At 37.6% G+C, this 18,973-nt stretch overlaps 2 protein-coding genes across 3 annotated transcripts in view; one reads left to right on the forward strand and one right to left on the reverse strand.

The window, feature by feature from the left end:
- The window catches only part of UCHL5 (ubiquitin C-terminal hydrolase L5), a 48,688-nt gene extending 41,654 nt beyond the window's left edge, over positions 1 to 7,034 (forward strand). For both annotated transcript variants that reach the window (XM_007466201.1, XM_007466200.1), the window contains exons 10-11: positions 2,346 to 2,444; positions 6,990 to 7,034. In XM_007466201.1, coding sequence (XP_007466263.1) covers positions 2,346 to 2,444; positions 6,990 to 7,034 — 144 coding nt within the window. The remainder of the gene's footprint in view (positions 1 to 2,345; positions 2,445 to 6,989) is intronic.
- A 1,880-nt stretch (positions 7,035 to 8,914) lies between these two features.
- LOC103071242 (ferritin light chain-like) lies at positions 8,915 to 11,938 on the reverse strand. Its single transcript, XM_082931378.1, is given in 2 exon segments — positions 8,915 to 9,458; positions 11,796 to 11,938. Coding segments are annotated over 2 exon segments (687 nt in total).
- Between the last annotated feature and the right edge of the window lie 7,035 nt (positions 11,939 to 18,973).

The raw sequence follows: 18,973 nt of genomic DNA on the forward strand, positions 1-18,973 counted from the left end.
GGGGGTGTGGATAGTGACCTGTGCTTGCACACAGGCTTCTTGGTGGCGGCAGCAGCAGCCTTAGCGTCTCATGCCCGTCTCTGGGGTCTGTGCTGATCGCCGCGGGTCACGCCCGTCTGTGGAGCTCCTTTAAGCGGCGCTCTTAATCCTCTCTCCTCGCGCAACAAGAAACAAAGAGGGAAGAAAAAGTCTCTTGCCTCTTCGGCAGCTCCAGATTTTTTCCCGGACTCTCTCCCGGCTAGCCGTGGTGCACTAACCCCTGCAAGCTGTGCTCACACCGCCAACCCCAGTCCTCTCCCTGCGCTCTGACCGAAGCCTGAGCCTCAGCTCCCAGCCCCGCCCACCCCGGCGGGTGAGCAGAGGAGCCTCTCGGGCTGGTGAGTGCCGGTCGGCACCGATCCTCTGTGCGGGAATCTCTCCGCTCTGCCCCCCGCACCCCTGTTGCTGCGCTCTCCCCCGCGGCTCCAAAGCTTCCCCCCTCCGCCACCCACAGTCTCCGCTCGCGAAGGGGCTTCCTAGTGCCTGAAAACCTTTCCTCCTTCACAGCTCCCTCCCACTGGTGCAGGTCCCGTCCCTATTCTTTTGTCTCTGTTTTTTCTTTCTTCTTTTGCCCTTCCCAGGTACGTCGGAGTTTCTTGCCTTTTGGGAGGTCTGAGGTCTTCTGCCAGCGTTCAGTAGGTGTTCTGTAGGAGTTGTTCCACATGTAGATGTATTTCTGATGTGTTTGTGGGGAGGAAGGTGATCTCCGCATTTTACTCTTCCGCCATCGTAAAGCTCCGCCTTATAAGCTTTTTTCAGAGAGTGAAAAGAGTGAAGGAAACTTCGAATTTTGTAGGACTTTGGAAATGGTCCTTATTCAATTTGTCATGTTTGTCCCAGCAGAAAAAGCAGTTTTTCATTTTAAGCTCGGTTGAAGGCAGGGATTATTCTTTTTCTTTCTGTTGCTTACCACAGTGTCAGGATACTGCTTTGCAACACACTTAACAACCAGCAATGTGATTTTTAGAATACATGGACCTTGGACTAGTAGGATTTCTTCAGGTGGAAGTGGTAGGGACTGGCTCCAGAGTATTTCAGGCAGGAAAAAGGAGGGCTGAATATATGGTGACAGTAAAGTAAGGTATGAAAACTTGAATGTTATCTTCTATTTTATGTGATATAAAAAAAAACCCCTACTTATTATTCATATATTCTTTGCAGTGTTATTACATAATTAACGAATTTTTAATATTTACCTAAATTAAAACTAAGTTTTTAGAATCTTTGCTACACTGTTGGAGAATGCTTTGTTCAAAAAAATAAAATGATTCTTATACTGATACAAAATGAACATGTTAAGATTTTATTTAGTTCATTAATTGAGCAAACCTGTAAGATGCCACAACTGTTTCAAAGAAGTCAAAGAAGCTCAAATTTATACGAAGTATAGGAATGTTGAAACGAATTCACAAAAGATGGAAACTTTTTTATTCCCCTATGGGAAGGGAAGTAAATTGAACCTCTACCAGACAGTGAAAGGTTGCAATCATGTAACTTGGGAGAGCATACTTTAGACAATGCATAGTTTTCCATTGAAGCACAGACAGTCCCTACAGTCTATTTGCTTTTGGTCAAAAATAATGTTAAAAAAAGATTGTTCTTAATCACACAATAAAGCTGGTCTCATTAGGCATAGCCTTATTATTTACATAGGTGTAGTAGCAAGAGTGTTAATTTATCACGTGGACCTTCTAAGTTTGCTTTCCTTTTTTTTTTTTTTTAAGATTTAATTTTATTTATTTTTGGCTGTGTTGGGTCTTCGTTTGCTGCGAGTGGGCTTTCTCTAGTTGTGGTGAATGGGGGCTACTCTTTGTTGCAGTGCGCCGGCTTCTCATTGCAGTGGTTTCTCTTGTTGCAGAGCACAGGCTCTAGGCACGCAGGCTTCAGTAGTTGTGGCGCACGGGCTTAGTTGCTCTGCGGTATGCAGGATCTTCCCGGACCAGGGTTCCAGGTGTCCCTTGCATTGGCAGATGGATTCTTATCCACTGCGCCACCAGAGAAGTCCCTCTAAGTTTGCTTTCATAAGTTAAGTTTTCATAAATTATCTCAGATTAGACTTTTAAAACCCTCTGTTATTTGCTAAGCCAAGAGTAGGAGGCAACACCCAGGGAACTCTCTCCACATGTTTTATTGTAATTAGTCTTTATTCTCAAAGGCAATGGAAGTCTCATTATTTCTCATATTTTTTTTTATGGGAATGGAGGATTTTCTTCCATTACTATTTTGAGTTGGAGGCAAAAATTAAAATATCAGAAACTTAGTGAAAATACAAAGTTAGTGTGGTTTGATATATGTTTTATTTTCAGATTGAAAATATCAGAAGGAAGCATAATTATCTGCCGTTCATTATGGAATTGTTAAAGACTTTAGCAGAACACCAGCAGTTAATACCACTAGTAGAAAAGGTAAGTATTTTACTGGTGAATACTTAAATTAGATTTAGATTCTCCAAAAAATGTTATTTGGCTTGAGAAGAGATAAAATTTGTTGAAGCTTTTTATTTTCATTTTTTTGCTCTTACTTACTGTTTTTCATCTAGAGGAACATTAATTCAATCTAATATTGCAAAATAAAAATAAGGAATTGCATTACTGCTTTAGCTTTCCAGAATCCTTAGTGTCAGGAATTCAGGTTGTGCTATATTAGAATGAAATTTTAAACACTTTTCTTTCTTTAGCTGAAAACAAATTATTAATTTTAGTTACTGAAATAATAGATATTTCTTATTTAACTTAGCAAAAATTTGAATTATCATCGAATTTACTACTGGAATGAAGGGGGGAAAACATAACCTAGCCTAAGAAATAGGTTTTCTTATTCCTAAGTTATTACTCTTTCCACTGAGGGAAAACTAGCATAGGTTAGTGAAAAATTTGGACCATTAACTTAAAGACCAGAATACATGGTAGGGTTTTTTTTACTTATTAATTTTTAAGTTCATGAAGCAAAGATACATTTCAACCCAGCTGTTTGATATCATCATAAATTCTAAATAATATAAGATGTGAGTTAAGGTTTTTATATATACCTTATTATCTAGATCCTGAACATGTGCTTCAACTTTTAGCATTAAATGTAAAAATTTACATTTAAGAAAATTTAGAAGAGGACTGCTAAGTCTTCTCTTTTCCATATAGGTTTTTCTATTCATGTATCTCAGGGTGTTAAATCATAAAAGTCCAAGATGGGAAACTGATTTTTAAAGTTTTAGATCAACAGTTAGGGTCCTGTGATCCTCAGAATTGCCTGGTTAACAGAGTACCTCTATATTATATTCTTTGTATGAAACACTATGAAATATTTCTCTGTTGAAAATATTAAACAAAATGAAATATAGACTGTTATGCTCAATTGTATGATGTGTCTGGTATTAAGTACAGATAAATATTATTAGGGACCAGACAAATGTTATTAGAGAAATTTTAAATATATATGTTGTGCTTTAAAATTGGCCTGTGAGTAAACTTTTTTGGGCAAATTAAGAAAAGGACTATTCTTATTTGATTTTATTGACATTATATTTCCATAATTTTTTTAAAAGCATAGATAGAGTACAATAGCTTTTCAGCTTTTACATTAGAACCATAATTCCTTAGTTCACATTATTTTGGACACAGGGTGGCAGTATATGAATGCCTCGTGTTAGTGGAATACCAACTCAGTCTCTTCTTATGTTTGCATTTGTTTTATTGAATATAATACAAAGACATTATCTGTCTGTTTTATTGAAAGGGTAGTTACTGACTTGCTTGTTCTTTGACTAATAATATTGTACAAGCAATATTGAGATACATTTCTTTCTGTATAGATACTATACAGAAAGATACTGTATATGCAGTATCTTTTATGTGCCTAGATTCTGAAGGGAATTCAGATTCATTATTTGATTAAAATTTTTGAAATGTTTTGATTATTTATCCAACATTTATCTAGCTGAAACTATATTTGAGGCAGTCTCTTAAAGTCAGTGGATATACACATAATTAAGACACATTTTTCTGTCTTAAGCAACTTAGTTGGGGAAAGGAATACATGATTATAGTACTGTGCTGGATAGTATTATTCTGATAAGTGCTAGAATAAAGTCATGCTAAAGATTCTGGGGGATCACAGGGTAGCTCCTAAATAGCTTTATGCCACTTAAAATTTCACGTCCACAAATTTTGAATCTGTGGTTAGAATTAAATGCTTAGTTTCTGCCAATAATCAGCTTCCTTAGCACAAATATATTTTTGTTCGTCTTATTTTGAAAAAAGAAATCATATATCATATTGAAATATCACTTTCTGCTGGTAAATGCAAATGTTAAAAATTAAAAAAACAATAGATTAAGATTAGATTTTATAATTATATCCAATATAAAGACTTTAGTAGTGAACATTACTTAATAAGTAATACTTCTAAGAAAAGAATTACATGTAGAATTCAGAAATGGATTATTATGTCAAAAATCCTCCCCTTCCCCCCAATGCCAGTTGAAAGTAGAAAAGATGTGGATAGTCTAGGCAGTGTTGCTACTTACTAAAGCCATCCAGGATCAGATTTCTGAGTAACTGGAGGCAGGTCCTGACTGCCTGTGATGGTGTGGAAGTATTTGACCTGTGGAAATCTTTTCATTTTACAAAATAACAAAGAGTGAGGACTTTGATTCTCCCAAGAGCATGTGGCTTTAATGAATTAGGTTAAGATATTGCTGTGTAAGAGTTCTTGTTCTATGAAGCTTCTGTTCTTATCTGATCAGTTCATTGAGTATACATTACATAAAGATTGCTCAGGAGGTAACCTAAAAATATAAAGTTATAAAACTTCTTGTGCCATATACCAAATCTGTTCCTTAAAATATAAAATAAAATCAGCTATATTAAGATTTCATTTGTAAAACTGTTATTCAGATATATTTACAATTCTTTTAAAATTTTATCTCAACCTTTATATGTATTTTTGAATCATTGTCTATCCCAGGTTTTTAATAACCACCAAAAACCTACCATAATTTAGAATCACAGATTTTGTTGCTATGGGGGATTCAAAGCACAGTACTGAATTTTGTACAGATTTTACCAAGACATTATAATTCAGTTGGTAATAAATAACTAATCTGCAGAACTTACTTTTTCTATCTCTACCTTAATAGAAATAAGGTAGAAGAATAAAGTTATCTGCAATAATATGTACATTAATACCTATGATTACAGAATTATCTGACTTCAGTCAGCAGTTTTTAGTATCTCACTAGCACACTAAATAAAAGGAAAGTATTTCTTAACAGTGAACATTTTTTCCATGCTATTTTGAAATACAGTATTTTTTATTTTTCAACAAAGGCAAAACAGAATACAGGCTTTCAGTTTAACTCTCAGATATGTTACTTAGCTGTTATGTTATTAGCTGTTGCTTTTAGGCAAGTTATTTGCTTTATTATAGAATCTATTTCCTCATCTATAAATTGGTAATCACACTTCACATTCTTAAGGATTAAATGAGATAATATTGGTCAAGTTCATAATATGTGCTCAGTAAATGGTGGTAATTATTTTTAACTTATTTAGCTTACCCTTAGTTTTATCTGAATTATATAGTTTAATACATGTGTGGATACTCTGCATTATATGTCTTTGCTTTATAAATTATGTTGTAAAATTTATGTCATTAACCAGTAGATTGATTCCGGTTAATCCTAGTAAACTTCCTGTATATTCAGAGATCACTAAGAAAAGAGGTACATATTTTTATTTGCAAATTACATCTAAAATTGAATAGTATTTTTATTATTTGGAAACAGAAGACTTCTTTGAGAAATTGTATATATCAAATTATGCTTGTTATTAAAAATGTTTATGCAAGCAATTTTTAAGTTTTTATATGGTACGTATAACATATTTCCTCTTAATATATTCTAAGGCATTGCACTTAATTTTATCATACGGTTGTATGATAATTCTATTATCATTATAATGCATTATAAAAAAAAAGATTATAGTTGTTCTCATTAAAGAAGTTTTTTTCTTAATTGTATAATAGCAAAAGTCTAATTTATTTGTTCCTTTCTGATTCAAGTGCCATAGTGGAAAGAACATTATATTCTAGTCTTCTAAAATCTTGCTTTTCAGAGTGTCACCTGAGGACCAGCAGAATTGGCATCACCTGAGAGTTTGCTAGAACTTTAGATCCTCAGGCATTTTACCAATTCAGCCTGCATTTTAACACAGTCCCCAGGTCATTGGTCTCTACATTAGAAGCACTGCTATAGAATATGTGTCTTTTGACCTCTATTGAGGTTTTGTTATATATTAGCTGTGTGACTTGGTCAAGTTTGATAACACCTGTAAACTCTGGCTTCCTCATCTGCTAAAAAGTGAAATAGAAGTACTGTGTTCAAGCTCTATACTTGTTATGAGGTTCAAGTGAAACAACTTGTGAAAACATTTTTTTGGTCTTACATGAGCGAAGAAAGCCTCACTTATATGTGAGGTTTATCAACACTATGGGTATATAATCCTTAGTTATGTTAAACTCATGTAAACTATTATGTTAAACTCATTTATTCAAATATGCAGAAATTAATATAGGATTTTTCATATACTCAGTTTGTATGAGAAATGGGCACACATGTAAATATATTGTTTTGAAATAGTTATGAATGAGTATGACTTTATAGGATGAGTAATTTTGTATTTTTAAATTGTTACCGTTGTAATAATACATTTCAACTTCAGGTAAGAAAGAACTGCAAACCAAATATGATCCTTTTTTATTGAGGGCAAAGCATAACTATATCATTGTCCAGTAGTAGTCTGTTGTGAGTCTTATAAAAGATAATTCTCTAGAAATCTTGCAAACAACGCATCTCAAGCTTTTTAGCTTAAGAATGCCCTCTTAGACACATTTCATTTTAATATGAACTGGAACAGGCTTTTAAGATTGTATAGTATACTGTCTTTAATTTCTAGGCAAAAGAAAAACAGAATGCAAAGAAAGCACAGGAAACCAAATGAAGAAGATGCTTTGGGATGTGTACACATTTCTGCTTCTGCACTTATTTTCAAGGAAACCATTAAGTATAAAGAACTTTGAGCAACATCCTAATCGACTCAGCACACGTTTGGCAATAGTCCCAGTCTGTCTCGTCTTCAGTGCATGGATTCATAACCTCTCCCTGCCTGCATCATGTGCATGTGGTGCATATTAAATAAAAGTGGTGTTCAGAGCGCTTGCCCAAATCCCATTATATGACATTGGATCTGAGAACTCCTGTTGGTTCTCTGGATAGATAACTACCGTAATGAACCGTAATGAACTACCGTAATGAAAATGGACAAATGATATTCTCTACCTGTAATTGTTATAATTTTCCAATCTTTCAGCTTGGTTAAATGCTTAAAATTTATAAATGTCAGATATTGATAAATGGAGTCTCTTGTTTCTTCTCATCATTAATGAAAAAATCAGTATTTCTGTCTTTGATATCTAAATATTTTGAAGATTTAAAAACTGAATTTTATCTTCTATACCAATTATTTGTAAAAGCTTGATTTTAAAGGAGATCATTTGAAAAGAACAGAAGTATAGTTTCTGGGCTTCCCTGGTGGTCCAGTGGTTAAGAATCTGCCTGCCAATTCAGGGGACATGGGTTTGAGGCCTGGTCTGGGAAGATCCCACATGCTGCGGAGCAACTAAGCCCATGTGTGCCACAACTACTGAGCCTGCACTCTACAGCCTCCGAGCCACAACTACTGAAGCCCACGCGCCTAGAGCCCGTGCTCCGCAACGAGAAGCCACCGCAATGAGAAGCCCGCACACCACAACGAAGAGTAGCCCCCACTCAACGCAAGTAGAGAATACCCACACACAGCAACAAAGACCCAAGACAGCCAAAAATAAATAAATAAATGTTTTAAAAAAAAAGCATAGTTTCTAGTGATTTTCATTGCTACCAGTAGAAAAAGTAAAAAAAATCCCAATTTTATTTTAGCAAACTTTTTTCAGTGTTTGGGATTATTTTTGTATTGTAGAATTATTTCAGGAAGGTGTATTATGCATCAAAGCAAAATTTTAGGTTAAGAACAGATTGTAAATCTTAAAGATTTTTGGTGCTACTCTAAGTTTGGCAACACTTTTTCAAGCTGTTAGCTGTATCTTTATAAAGAATTGGGGGTGTAGCAATTCAGGCTATCTGCTTTTTTTAAAAAAGGATGGTGGTGGTGGAGGATCCTTCTTTGCCAACTTGAACAAAATTAGTACAGCCCAGTAGTTTCCAAGAGCCATTTATCGTTTGCCTGCAATGGAATTGGGAGTTGCTTTGTTTTTTATTTTATAAAATAATATTGTATTCTTGCTCTTAATCTTCTTTTCCAAGTTAAACTTTAAAGGAAGTTTTATAAAACTTATGTTTGTAAAAGAAATAATCTACTTTTTTCTTTACTAGGTACCTTTCTGAAATTGATACATGACTTTAATATTTTATTATAGAAAATTTAAACATGTAGAGAGACGGTACACATCTTCTAATTTCAAACATGTGAATTTTTTTTTTTTTTCCTGTAAAAGCTTTATTATTTCCATTTGGTCCAAGGGTTGGGAGAGGGCTCCAGCGTGGTTAAAAAGGTGCCTACTGGGCTTCCCTGGTGGCGCAGTGGTTGAGAGTCCGCCTGCCGATGCAGGGGACACGGGTTCGTGCCCCGGTCCGGGAAGATCCCACATGCCGCGGAGCGGCTGGGCCCGTGAGCCATGGCCTTTGAGCCTGCGCGTCTGGAGCCTGTGCTCCGCAACGGGAGAGGCCACAGCAGTGAGAGGCCCGTGTACCGCAAAAAAAAAAAGGTGCCTACTTGCTGCCGAGAGCTGCTTCAGGCAGAAGGCCTGACACCAGAGGGGCTCCTCAAAGCCCACTGGACTTTGGAGGCTCCTCGTCGTGCTTGAGGATGAGCCTTTCGAAGAGATACTGGCCCAGCCCAGGCTGGGGACCAGCCAGCCTGCGGAGCTTAGTCAGGTGGTCGCCCATCTTCTTGATGAGTTTCACCTGCTCATCTAGGGCGTGGCCCTCCAGGAAGTCACAGAGGCGGGGCTGTGCGCCGGCAGAACCCGGGGCGTGCAGGCCACGAGGGAGGGCCTGATTCAGGGTCTTTATGAGCACAGCGGCTTCAGGAGCGTCCTGGGTTTTATGCCACTCCTCTTGGGATGGCTTCTGCACGTCCTGGAAGACGGCCAGGTGGCTGCACTGGTTTTGCATTTTCAAGGGTCGCTCGGCGCCCTCGCTCTGCTCCTCTGCCGATTCGGGGAAGTGGCCCACGCCCCCCAGAGGCACAACGCTTCGTTGGAAATGGAAGCCCAGAGAGAGGTAGGTGTAGGCCTACAGGTGCATGTTGACCAGGCCGTGGAGGACAGCCTCCACCTGGGTGGAATCATTCTGAGGAATCCTGGAGCTCCCGGTTGATGGGTTAATAAGGAGTTAAGCTCAAAAAATGGAGTTGGCTGGGCCTGGTGGCTGAGGGTAGGCTGCGTGGCTGATTCCAAAAGTTAAGACGGGAAAAGAGGTTGGAGGGTGGTCAGAGGCTGGAACAAGGGGCGTCCCTGGGTCTGTTCCGTCCAAACACGGTTGAAGCAAGAGACAGAGATCCTCGGGACCACTGAGCACACTAAGGATTGTTTTTAGGCTTACTACACTGTGGTATTTTTAACTAATGTGGGGAAGACCTGGTGGGAAGAGTAGTAAAATTAATGAAATATTTTTCATACATAATTTCAGTTGAAGGTCATGAAGAATTTGTAGTTTTTCATTTGTGGGTAAATATATTTCACTTTGGAAACGATAGTGATTATGGAGTGTTTTCAAAGCCATGATACAGTTTAACAGTGATTTCATAAGGATTATTTTAAGCTCATCTTGAGGCTGTACATTTATTTCAACTTAATTTATATACCCTCTTTTGTAGAGTCTTAAATTTTGTAAAGCAGTACAAGGAGTATTGTAGTAGGTAGTATCCAGTAATCAAGGACGGTGTGATACCGGCATAAGGATCAACAAATAACTCAGTGGGATAGAAGAGAGAGCCTAAAAACAAATCTACATTTATATGGTCACTTGATTTTTGACAGAGGTAGCAAAGCAATCCAACAGAGAAGGGAAATCTTTTCAACAAATGGAGCCGGAACAGCTAAATATCCCCATGGAAAAAAATGAACCATGATTCCCTACCTCACAAAAATGAATTTGAGATGGATGACAGACCTAAATGTGATAGCTAAAATACAAAGCTTTTTAGAGGAAACAGAGGTGAATATCTTAGGTGACAGAAAACAACGATAAAAGATCTAAAATTAGTGTTCATGAAAGTTAAAAACTTGTCATTGAAAGATGCTTTTAATACAAGTAGCTAGTATCAAATGATGTTTAAAAATTAGCTTTATTCTGGAAAAGGCAAGGCAAGGGGTTTTCCCCTAGAGCCTCTGGAAAGGAACATAGCCCTGCTGACATCTTAGTTTTGGCTCAGTGAGACTCATTTTGGACTCTGACCTCCAAAACTGTAAGAGAATAAATTTATGTTGTTTTAGGCCAAAAAGTAAATAAATAACTAAATAAAAATTAGCTTTATAAAATCACTGAATTAATAGATATAAGGATATTTTCTTATTAATCTAATTCTAATACAATTCCTTAATAGGCATTTGCATAGTAAGAATGGTTTATTTTATCTGCTTCCTCGATGATTGCAAATGCATTGTGACCCTTCATGATAATTTCTGCCAGTGAATAAAGAAGTATGACATCCTTTTCTGCGTCCTATGTCATGAAGCTAGTGGGTAGAGAAAACGGAGGAATAAAGAGCAATTCAGAAATACGTGTTAGTTATGTGGGAAAAAAAGTTTTTTAAAGAAATGTTTAAAAGAAAGTCTCATTTGCTCATTTCACTTTTGCCCTTTCTTTTCTGAAATCTCATTTAATGATTGGGTAGGTGAAGGCACTTCCGTTCTGTTTTATGCCTTTTAAAATAGCCAGTTCTAAGGGATATACTTCTGCTGTTTTAAACAAAGAAAGCTCACCAACATCTGCCGTACTGGCTAGTCCCAATTTCATATGTTTAGTTCCCAAGATAGCTGCCCTTTTTCTAGCAGAGAGCAGTCAGCTTGACTGTGTCACTAGAATAGACAAATATTTGTTCTGAGATCATGAACCATGGGGACTTGCTCCCCTACTTAGACCATGATACATACTCCTGTGTGTGCTACAGTGTGACATGCAGATTAATACCTTTAGTTACTAATCCTAGTTGCCTAAAACATTTCAGGATACATTCAGAAATTGCTCTTTTCCTGCAAGAGGATTCTGTTTTTGTTTCCAAAAAAAACCATGGCTTTTAAGGTTTTCCCTTAAAAAAAAGAAAAAAGAAAACTTAAAGATAAGCAAAATAAAATTTAAATTACCCATAGTTCTACCACCAGAGATGACTACATTAACATGTTAGTGTACTTAGTGATCCTTTTTCCCGACATGTTTTTGTATGTTAGTCTCACATGCCCTCTGCACATTCTGAAATAGATTTGTGTAGTATACATTATTTTTAAAGTTGATGATACACAATTTACCTTTTTTGTATCATTGACGACTTACTTGCAGGAAACAAACCACTCTAGCTATTTTAAGAGGAACGGGAATTAATATTGGGAATTTTGAAACTACTTAGTTCCTTACAAAATCATTGGAAGGTACGGAGAAATGGGCTCAAGTTTGGGTCCCCAGAAAAGACTCCAGCAAAACATACGTTAACTGGCCCACCAGGGCAACTGCTACTACTGCAGCAGCCAAGGGGTTCGCCAGTGGGGTTTCTGACGTTAGAACAGGCTGCAGAGGTTGTGTTCTGGGAGTGGGGACCTGCCACACTGTCTGCAGGCACCCAGTGACCATACACGGGAAAGCAGAAAACTGCCACCTCTCCCTGGCTGCACATGCCACGGAGATGGCTTCTGCCTTACTTGTCACTTCCAAGTCTTACGTTAGGTTTTCTGCAAAGGGAGTCTGGGAAATTGTTTTTTTTCTTTTTTGACATCTTTATTGGAGTATAATTGCTTTACAATGGTGTGTTAATTTCTGCTTTATAACAAAGTGAATCAGTTATACATACACATATGTCCCCATGTCTCTTCCCTCTTGTGTCTCCCTCCCTCCCACCCTCCCTATCCCACCCTCCAGGTGGTCACAAAGCACCAAGCTGATCTCCCTGTGCTATGCCGCTGCTTCCCACTAGCTAGTTATTTTGCATTTGGTAGTGTATGGAAATTGGTTTTTAACTCTTCAGTCTGCAGAGTAGGAAGGCACTCCAAGGATGGAGGACGAGGTTGATGTGGGTGCTGTGTGCAAACCCACTTCATCACACACTACTACGTTCTTCCACCCCAAAACAATTTCTCCTTTTCACATAAGTAATACGTGTTTATTTTAGAGAAATGAGAAAATACAGAGAATAAAAAATATATAAAAATCCAATCTAATCCTGTTACCTAGAGATAATCAGTGTTGGTATTCCGATGTAGATCTCTCCAGAGAATGTGTTTACACTCACACATGTAATAGATATTTTCTTTTTCTGAAAATGGGATTATGTTGCATGCTATTTCACCCTAAACTTCTTTTCATATTAATAATTATGCTTATATCACATCTTTTTTAATGGCTGCTTAGAATTCCATTATATAGATATGATTTAATGTATTTAACAAGCCCCCTATCGGGGCTTGTAAGGAATAAAGAGTAGAAACGGGCAAACTGGATAGTTCAATTTTTAGGGGGGAATTTTATTTTTTAAGGTAAAGTGAATTCCTAGATCAGGCAAGCATACATGTTCCTTAATTTGTTATTTTCCTTAGCACACAGTTACTGGCACTAAATCCAGTGACTGACCCAACTAAAGAGTCACCACTTTAAGCATACCTAGTCCTTTTGTTTTTGACTTGATATGTTAACATCTTGACATACCTTTCAAGATCTGGTAACATCTTTGGTTAATTTATTCTTTGGTAATTTATTCAACATACCTGAGTTGTTCTAGATGCTGGAGGTATAGTGGTGAATGAGATAAAGCCCCACCCTCATGGTGAGACAAGTAATAGACAAGCCTGTCTAATGTCATTTTTTCAAGTAGCAGTGAGAACTGTAAAAAGAAACCAGGACAAAAGGATGGAGGGAGCTGAGGTTTGATAGGATGGCCATGGAAAGTCCCTTTAAGGAGATGATATTTAAGCAGAGACCTGAATGAAGAGAATTTTCTTTCTGAAGCACTGACTCAGCAATATGAAAGTGAATCACGTACGGGCAGAACCAACATGTAATAGTTCAGAATATTAATTTGCAGTAATGTTTGATGACAGTTGACTTGGGGTGTCAATATGAAAATAGGTTGAATAAAAGTTACATTTAGAAAATGTAGGTCCTAGAAAAGGCTAGGACCACTGGCCTGTCCTTTTTAGGCTATCCAGATATTTTACATGATAAACTTCTCTAACCCTTCCTTGTAGCAATAATGATATAGTATTGACTAAACCATAATTCCAGTGGTAAAAGCCTCATGCAAGTGTATTTTTAAAAACAATTTGATATACATGATGATTAAAGATGTAAACATTAAAACTAAAACAAATGAAATTACTAGAAAAAAGTGGGAGAATACTTTATTATTTGGGGGAAGGGAAAAGCCTCTAAGCAAGAAATAAAACATTAAAAAAAACAGAAAAAAGAATCTAGAGTGAGATGCTGGATTCTATAAAAATTTCTGTACAATAACATACCCCATTAAAGACAGCAAGCCAACAAAATATTAACCATAAAAAATGTAATATGTGTATTAGCAGTATAATATCTAATATACAGAGAGCTTATAAAAAAAAAAAGGAAAAAGGAAAAGGTTACCCGGGAGAAAAATTGGCAAGTGATAAGAACTAGCAATTCATAGAAGAAATTAAAATGGCTAGTGACATTATAAAAGATAGTAAATCTCACTAGTGATTAAGAAAATGAAAGTTAAAATAATAAAGGGATGACCTTTTCCTGTCAGATTATGAAGAAGTTAAAGTGATTGCAAATGACTGTTTTACAATGTGCACGGAAGTAGGGCAGGCTCCTGGAACAGTGGTAGAAGCCTTTGTGAAAAGCAATTTGGCAAGTCTCAAAATTCAGTGGTCTGTATCCTTCACAACAATTTCACTCCACAAACCACATTACAGGGCTTCCCTGGTGGCGCAGTGGTTGAGAGTCCGCCTGCCGATGCAGGGGACACGGGTTCGTGCCCCGGTCCGGGAAGATCCCACATGCCGTGGAGCAGCTGGGCCCGTGAGCCATGGCCGCTGAGCCTGCGCGTCTGGAGCCTGTGCTCCGCAACGGGAGAGGCCACAACAGTGAGAATCCCGCATACAGCAAAAAAAAACAAACAAACCCACATTACAGATGTGTTCAGACACCTATGCAAAGACGGGTACAAGACAATTCTTTGTAGCATTATTTGTCATAGCAAGTAATTGGAGACATCACAGAAGCACAGCAACAGGGAATGGGTAAATGAGGCATAGTATGTTGGAATACTGTGCAATCACTGAAAAGAAGGAGGTGAATTTCTACGTATTAACATGGAAAGATGTTTGATATATCTTTGAGGAAAAAGTAAGTTGCATTATAGTGGTGTAGATTTTCTGAAAAAAGATCTTTTATGGATATATAAGAATAAAAAATATTTTAAAGTATCACACCAAACTCTTAATAGTTACTAGTCTAGGAACTTAGAACTTTAAGTGTGAAGTGGGGAATTTTCCATTTTAAATGTATAGGCTTCTGAGATAATTGAATTTTTCCGATGAGAATATATTAATTTTGTATTCTAAATAATATGTAAATAAACTGTATCAGTAAATTAGCTAATTATTCTCATAACAAAAGTATTGGCAGGATTTTTTTTTCAATAAGATGCTCCCTAAGTGCAGTTAAGCATGAACAAAACATAAACAAATGCCGTTTGTATACATATATACACACATATACATATATATAACACATATATTTGAAATAAATGTATTTATTGTGCAATCTAAGGCATGCCTAGAATGCCTTCTGAGCAACAATAATACAGCTGGTTATGGAGTACTCTCCACTGGTGGCTATTCCCCTAGCATTTTAAATATATTATTCTATTTTACTTCCTTCCTCCTATTATTTTTTTCCTTTGAATCAAACTGTCTACAGTCTGGCTACTCACAAACCAGCAGCACCGACACCACCTGGGAACTTGTAAGAAATGCAGACTCTCCTTGCTTCAGGCCAATGGAATCAGAATCTGCATTTTAACAAGATGCCCAGTTGATTCCTATGCACATTAAAATTTAACAAGCACAACCTCACTTGTTATTTTTTATTTTTTATTTTTTTTGCGGTACGCGGGCCTCTTACTGTTGTGGCCTCTCCCGTTGCGGAGCACAGGCTCCAGACGCGTAGGCTCAGCGGCTGTGGCTCACGGGCCCAGCCGCTCTGCAGCATGTGGGATCTTCCTGGACCGGGGCACGAACCCGTGTCTCCTGCATCGGCAGGCGAACTCTCAGCCACTGCGCCACCAGGGAAGCCCTGTTATTTTTATATTTACAGAAATAAGTATTGTTTTCCTAATCAGTGGGCATTGGGCTTTATTTGCTGCACTTGAGAAATTGGTTTTAGGATTTTTACGGTTTCTCAGTTTCTATAGCAAAATGCAAAAGTGCAGTCGATTAGAAAATTTATTAGGAGTAAAATGTGAAACCGTTCACAATGTGTCAGGCACCGTCCTAAGTATTTTTACATAGTAACTCTAATCCCCACACGATAGGAAGTAAATCCTATTATCTCCATTATTCAGATGAGGACACTAAATGACTAAGATAGTTCCTTGGTCAAGTTCACACAACTAGTAAGGAGTAGACCTAGGATTCAAACTTGAGCTGAGTCTCCTGAATTCATACTCCTTTCCTTTCCTTCTTTCCTTCCCTCTCCCACTCCCTCTCCCCTTCCTACCTCTCTCTCTTCCTTTTTACCTCTCATTTCTCCCTTCCCTCTTTCCCCTTCTTTCTCCCAGCCACCCTTCCCTTCTCCTCTCCCTCCTTCCCTCTTCCTTCTTCCACGTCCCCCATTCTTAGAGGTGAAAGTTGCATTATCACAAAATCATACAGTGGAAGCATGCACATGAGAAAACTCTCTGGATTGATGAGAAGACTTGTAGGAGACACTGTTGACCTTGGCTGAGTTATTAAGAAATGCACACAGCAAGTGGTAAACATGAGCTCTGGGCCTGGTGATTATAATGATTCTGATTCGAGACTAACAACCTATCCAGGCTGGGCCGCCTGGGCTGTGTCTCCAAGTGAGGTTACCACAGTTCAAGATCTGCCCTTTAAGCTTATGATTTGAGGCATTGCGACTATACTCACTGAAGGTGATAAGGACATTGGATATTTGAGACAAGTTAATAAAACTTGCAGGACACTAAGGTGCACCTAAAAGACAATTTATTAATTTACTTTATAGTTATAACTGCTAAATGGGCCAAATATTCCTAATGGCCTATCAATACATTTTCTCCTTGGTAGATGAACTTACCAGGGAAACTGAATTAAGGCCAGAAGGTTGGTTGTAGAAGTGATCGGAAAGGAAATTATTTGTTTTTTTAGAGATACTGGCTGTCATAACCTGGGAAATGTTTTGTCATACTTGACATCAACCAAATCTACCTGGTTTACTACACACCTCCTTGGTCAAAATGTTACTATATCCTTTTCCTATACATCGCTAGGGACACAATGACAAAATTGTAAGCTCAATTATCACTGGCTGATATTTTCCTACTTCCCTTCTCATATCACACGTTGTCAAATATGTTGTAATTTAAGTTTATTTCATTTCAATTTTATTCTAATCTGGCTTCTTAATGACATCTGGAGGGGCTCCTTAATTTAATTTTTAAACTGTCTCCAAATAAAGGGACTATTTCCTAAAACCTATGTAACACCTATGTACGAGGAATTAGTGTTTCTATTCTAATATCGCCAACATGACCTTTCATTTTGTGTCTGTTCACCCCTTTTTTGTCTTTTTTATTGAATTAGAACATACATATAATGAAGTAATTAAAGTATACAAATCTTAAGTGTACAGCTCAATGAGTTTTTTTTTAATATTTATTTTTTGGCTGTGTCGGGTCTTAGTTGCGGCATACGGGATCTTTCGTTGCAGCATGCAGGCTTCTCTCTAGTTGTAATGTGCGGGCTCAGTAGTTGCGGCACGCGGGCTTAGTTGCCCTGCGGTACGTGGGATATTATTTCCCCTGGCCTGCATTGCAAGACGGATTCTTAACCCTTGGACCACCAGGGAAGTCCCTAACATGACCTTAATATCACATTCGTGAAATAGTCTATATCTAATTTGCACATTTGGAATGCTCTGCACACTTATTATGAGGTGGAAAGTTTTTCTCTCAGAGCACACAGGACTGTTATTGGCGAAGTTGTTTTGTTAATACCATGAACATATTGGGTGCTGCAGCTACTTTTTCAGATTTTAGGGCAAATTTTATCTGAATTAGTATTTGCAGTCAAAAACACTGGTATGTCCACTTAGTAACCTCTATATATCTTCTTTTTTTTGTTTTTTACATCTTTATTGGAGTATAATTGCTTTACAATGGTGTGTTAGTTTCTGCTTTATAACAAAGTGAATCAGTTATACATATGTTCCCGTATCTCTTCCCTCTTGCTTCTCCCTCCCTCCCACCCTCCCTATCCACCCCTCCAGCAGTCACAAAGCACCGAGCTGATCTCCCTCTGCTATACGGCTGCTTCCCACTAGCTATCTACCTTAAATTTGGTAGTGTATATATGTCCGTGCCTCTCTCTCGCTTTCTCACAGCTTACCCTTCCCCCTTCCCATATCCTCAAGTCCATTCTCTAGTAGGTCTGTGTCTTTATTCCTGTCTTACCCCTAGGTTCTTCATGACATTTTTTTTTCTTAAATTCCATATATATGTGTTAGCATACAGTATTTGTCTTTCTCTTTCTGACTTACTTCACTCTGTATGACAGACTCTAGGTCCATCCACCTCACTACAAATAACTCAATTTCGTTTCTTTTTATGGCTGAGTAATATTCCATTGTATATATGTGCCACATCTTCTTTATCCATTCATCCGATGATGGACACTTAGGTTGTTTCCATCTCCTGGCTATTGTAAATAGAGTGGCAATGAACATTTTGGTACATGACTCTTTTTGAATTATGGTTTTCTCAGGGTATATGCCCAGTAGTGGGATTGCTGGGTCATATGGTAGTTCTGTTTGTAGTTTTTTAAGGAACCTCCATACTGTTCTACACAGTGGAGGTATCAATTTACATTTCCACCAACAGTGCAAGAGGGTTCCCTTTTCTCCACACGCTCTCCAGCATTTATTGTTTCTAGATTTTTTGATGATGGCCATTCTGACTGGTGTGAGATGATATCTCATTGTAGTTTTGATTTGCATTTCTCTAATGATTAATGATGTTGAGCATTCTTTCATGTGTTTGTTGGCAGTCTGTATATCTTCTTTGGAGAAATGTCTATTTAGGTCTTCTGCCCATTTTTGGATTGGGTTGTTTGTTTTTTTGTTATTGAGCTGCATGAGCTGCTTGTAAATTTTGGAGATTAATCCTTTGTCAGTTGCTTCATTTGCAAATATTTTCTCCCATTCTGAGGGTTGTCTTTTGGTCTTGTTTATGGTTTCCTTTGCTGTGCAAAAGCTTTGAAGTTTCATTAGGTCCCATTTGTTTATTTTTGTTTTTATTTCCATTTCTCTAGGAGGTGGGTCAAAAAGGATCTTGCTGTGATTTATGTCATAGAGTGTTCTGCCTATGTTTTCCTCTAAGAGTTTGATAGTTTCTGGCCTTACATTTAGGTCTTT

The sequence above is a fragment of the Lipotes vexillifer genome, unplaced genomic scaffold, assembly GCF_000442215.2.
Source record: "Lipotes vexillifer unplaced genomic scaffold, Lipotes_vexillifer_v1.1 scaffold585, whole genome shotgun sequence".
NCBI classification, from domain to species: domain Eukaryota; kingdom Metazoa; phylum Chordata; class Mammalia; order Artiodactyla; family Lipotidae; genus Lipotes; species Lipotes vexillifer.